At 41.1% G+C, this 4,711-nt stretch overlaps 1 protein-coding gene across 1 annotated transcript; it reads left to right on the top strand.

The window, feature by feature from the left end:
* The first annotated feature begins 821 nt into the window (after nucleotides 1–821).
* Nucleotides 822–3,898, top strand: LOC108546044 (glycine-rich cell wall structural protein 1.0). Its single transcript, XM_017897963.1, has 6 exons — nucleotides 822–885; nucleotides 1,432–1,493; nucleotides 1,608–1,927; nucleotides 2,711–3,202; nucleotides 3,239–3,524; nucleotides 3,615–3,898. The coding sequence occupies exons 1-6, from the start codon at nucleotides 868–870 to the stop codon at nucleotides 3,706–3,708; spliced, it is 1,272 nt and encodes a 423-aa protein (XP_017753452.1). The 5' UTR covers nucleotides 822–867; the 3' UTR covers nucleotides 3,709–3,898.
* The last annotated feature ends 813 nt before the right edge of the window (nucleotides 3,899–4,711 follow it).

Genomic DNA, 4,711 nt, shown 5'->3' with positions numbered 1-4,711 from the left:
TCACTTCACAAAATAAAACAAACCTTTCATCGGTGACTTCTGATATACCAAGCTTCAATTTCTAGAAATCTCATCGGCCTCGTGCGATAATTACTTTATACACACAATCTCTCTATCCATGCCACGACGACTGCTCGTAAAATTTAATTCGCGATAACAAATTCCAATTTGCATCGTTTACCTGTTCGACCTGTTCTTATTACCACACGACCCAAATCACTTTACGTTCATACCCGTAATTTATTCGTATCATGAAAAATACAAGAACCTTGCTAAAACTAAAATTTGATTAACTCCACCAGTCACTAATCGTAATCCTAGAAGAAAACTAAACATTATCAAATTAAAATAATTTCTAAGGTAATCGCCAACAAATTTTCAAGTTTTCAAAAATTCAATTGCATTATATTTACAGAGAACCAACCGTTATTTTAGTTATCAAACATCCTTAGAAACTAAACACAGCAATCCACCTGTTTATTTCCTTGCGGAAGAAGACCTTGTTCCAGAAGATCGACCATCAGCGATTTGCTTGTTACTGTCCCAGAGGGGAGTAACGCCGAAAACCGCCCGGAGCGCGAATTTCTCTGGTAGCCGGCTCTGGGTCACGGCCGTTTCTGCACTAACACACATATGAATGACGCTGTTGATCTGGCTTATAGGTTTGAAGCATGGCCCGTGCGCACGAGAGCTCGAACACGGCCACCTTCGATTCGAATCTCCTCCGCTGGTTGGGTACCTCTCTTCCGGTACTTCATTCGGACTCGCTATATATATAGACAGGATCCTTGCTGGATATATATGACAGTGTGTTCCTGACCATCGAGTCGAGCTGACCGTAAAGGGACAAGAAGGTGCCGGAGAATCATGCAGCTGGAAATCAGTGTAAGGAGCAAGGAGATCTTGTGCTGATGAGACTTTTTTTGGATTTGATTGATGGATCTATGATGGAGAGGATGGAATTACATTTTTGTGACATGTTTAGTGGATCTGGGGGGTGGTTAGATCGATGATGGAGTAGTGGAGTGTTTTCGTGGTGTTAGGGTAACTGAATAACTAATTAGCGTTGCTAGTTAAGTAACTGATTTGTGTATTGTGATACCAGGCTAATGGTAGACTGCTCAGGAGGGAATGATGTATTAGGTTGTATCAGGAATGTTGAATGAATTGAATGTCTAGTTTATTAATCATATTTATGGTGCAAGAATAATGTAGATTTGTCTTTGCACCTTGAGGAACCCTAATAAATCAGAATTTTAAATTAGGATTTTAAATTCATTGATAAATTTTTCTCTGATTAATGACTATTGAATTTTAGACTTTCACAGGTTAGATTACTTCTAAATATTTTTATAAACATCTATAAATAATGGAAACTTTCAGATGTCAACTGTGTTCATTAGAGACTATATCAATCTCTTCTATTTACAGATGAGGTGTTTGATCTTCGCGACGACATTGACCGTTGCCTTTGCCACATTCGGACATGAACAGTAAGTACTTAACCATTTCAAATATACGATATACACTTAGCTACAGATGTTAAGTCATATTATTACTAAAATGATAATAATTGCCATACCCATATTCAATCGTTAACTTTTTAGCGTTCACATCAGAATCCACGTACCGGAGATAATTCAACATCAGGAAAAGAAAGTCATAAAATATGAAGATCATGGAGGACACGATCATGGGGGGGGCGGAGGTGGAGGTGGTGGAGATCATACCATAATAGTTACTTCACCTGGAGCAAGCCATGGAGGTGGACACGGAGGAGGTGGATTTGGAGGTGGTTTCGGAGGAGGAGGTCATGGAGGAGGTGGGTTCGGCGGTGGTTATGGTGGAGGTGGCCACGGTGGTGGCAGTTTTGGCGGACATATCAGCTTTGGAGGAGGCGGTCATGGGGGTGGCGGAGGATTTGGAGGTAATAATCCAGATCAAGAATTTAAAATGCGTCCAAATAGACTAAATAGATAGTCTTCTTCTCCTTGATAAAGGTCGACAAATGTAAACTTCTTTTCTTTTTTTGAGAAACAGACATTTTTTGTTTGTCCTGAAATTTTATAAAAATTGCTATTACTCTTATCAAACATTCAAACAGGAATAAAAAAAAAAAATAATAATTGTATTTACACCTTCACGTGTGGTGCTTGTTCTTGTAAACTTTCAGACCAAGCAGAAAAGTGTTTTAATACTCTAAAAGGAAGAGTTTATAGACCTAAAAAGATCAGGATACTTATGTAGAAAAAGGAGAATTTCGAGCATAATTTATGAAAATGATCATCGTTTATACAGTACCGGAAAATCCTGCTTGCATTTCGTGATTCCATAAGAGATAATGATAAAACATCTTCTCACGTTCTCTTTAACCGCTAGCGTTAACACCGGTCGTAGAACTAGTTTTATGAGTTTTCACTTCCGGCTCGTTTTGGAGCCAAGAATTTGTCCTGCACTCATGTACACGTGTGAGCAGTGTCATAAATCTTTATAACATGCATCTGCGTAGATCTTTACCACGATCTGCCATTGAATCTTTCGAATCGATTTATCAGGTTGGACGTTGACCGTGACCTTACTAAAATTTTAATTTATTCCTCTCCTACCAAATATATGCATTCTACTAAATAACTAAACAAGAAAAAAAAATATCAATAGTACAAAAATAAATGAAAAATACATTTATCAATATTTAAATAAAATTTTCTAGGCGGCCATGGTGATGTCATCATATCTGGATCTGGAGGAGGCCACGGTGGTGGATTCGACGATCACCACGGTGGCGGAGGATTTGGTGGAGGAGGTGGCTACGGTGGTAGTGGTGCAACGATTATTGAACACCATGGTGGTGGAGGATTTGGAGGAGGAGGAGGAGGAGGTCATGGAGGCGGCGGTGGTGGAGCTGTCATTGAACACCATGGTGGTGGAGGATTTGGAGGAGGTGCAGGTTATGGAGGCGGCGGTGGTGGAGCTATCATCGAACATCATGGTGGTGGAGGATTTGGAGCAGGTGGAGGTCATGGAGGCGGCGGTGGTATAGCTATCATTGAACACCACGGTGGTGGAGGATTTGGAGGAGGTGGAGGTTATGGTGGCGGCGGTGGTGGAGCTATCATCGAACACCATGGTGGTGGAGGATTTGGAGGAGGTGGTGGTGGTTTCGACGACCACCACGGTGGTGGAGGAGGAGGAGGAGGCGGTGGTGGTGCAACGATTATCGAACACCATGGTGGTGGAGGATTCGGAGGAGGCGGTGGACTCGATGACCACCACGGTGGAGGAGGATTCGGAGGCGGAGGTGGTTATGGAAGTAGTGGCGGTGGATTTGATGCACATCATGGAGGAGGAGGAGGTGGAGGAGGTGGTGGTGGATTTGACGATCATCATGGTGGCGGAGGGTTTGGAGGAGGAGGTGGATTTGGTGGTGGCCATGGAGGTGGCTATGGAAGCAGTGGTGGTGGAGGATTTAGTGGTATCGAACACCATGTCATCAGTAATAGCATATCTTCTGGCTTCGGTAGCAGGTAATGAAACATTCTGTCCTGCTTTTAATATCTGCAGTATTTACTTGACATTAGATTCTATATAACTAAATATCTAAATTCTTATTTCAGTGGCCATGGAGGTGGCGGCTATGGTGGCGGTGGCGGCTATGGTGGCGGTGGCGGTCACGGCGGTGGCTTCTCGGGATACCACAAAAAGAAATAAGTGCGATCTTCGGACCAATGTCGTGTTTCCGATCGGTTAGTTTGACCGACTTCCGAGTTCGTAGCGGCCAAGTGGTCCCCCAGTCGCGCTCTCGTCACGCGATCGTTACCATCACGTGATCCTCTATCGCGATCCATCACAGCACTGCCAGTACACATAACAGAACGCCAATTCAGAACGATCGTCCCGATTTCCCTCCACGATTTTCGGTATTCGACCTTCTTTCAACTCTCCTCGGACTTCAGGGATCATTTATCATTTACACTTTCGTTTTTAGAGACTATAAATTTATGTTACTCGTTTGTTGAACGTAGCAGTGGAAATGGAAAGTTTAGAAATTCGATCGAACGAAATTGGTATCGTCACTGAGTCTCACAGCACATTGAATGGAATGGGTCAATGTATACGTTAAATGATATCATTCTTCGTTGGCGGAATGAATTTGCAATTATTTGGTTAATAGGAAACGATCTGTAGAAAATTTTAGAAACGAGGAAGAGTGTATACTTGTCGAGTATATACTTGTCGAAAATTTACGATCAATCGTTCGTACACCTTCGTCGTAATCACGAGTGACGTTTTAGTTATTTTAATGACTACTCGCGTGCGTTTCGCAACTGCGACGCATCTACCTGATTGTATACTCGTTGCAGTTATCGTGTTTTGTATATATTATATGTTCTGTAAATATGTTTGTTTACTGTTATTTTTAATAAATTGTTTTGTATGTGTTTTTTAAATCATAATTCTTCTTTGTCCCTTAAATACAATATTTAAATTTAAACTTTGCAGTAATTTCAAATATACTAAATAAAATTCTAATTTTTAATTGAATTACAGTTACTCACCTGTCTGATCAAGTTTCTTGTACCTTCATGTCCTAATGCGTCCATTTACTGTCATTTACTGTCAATTCTCATTCCAAATACTATAAAGCTTTATGAAAAAATGTAAACACAAACATGCCATGACATAAATTAAAAAATAGCCATTTAATACCCAA

The sequence above is a fragment of the Eufriesea mexicana genome, unplaced genomic scaffold (genome assembly GCF_001483705.2).
Source record: "Eufriesea mexicana isolate 0111107269 unplaced genomic scaffold, ASM148370v2 scaffold571, whole genome shotgun sequence".
Classification (NCBI taxonomy): Eukaryota; Metazoa; Arthropoda; class Insecta; order Hymenoptera; family Apidae; genus Eufriesea; species Eufriesea mexicana.
Note: the sequence above shows the minus strand (reverse complement) of the source record. Positions and strands in the feature narration are given on the sequence as shown.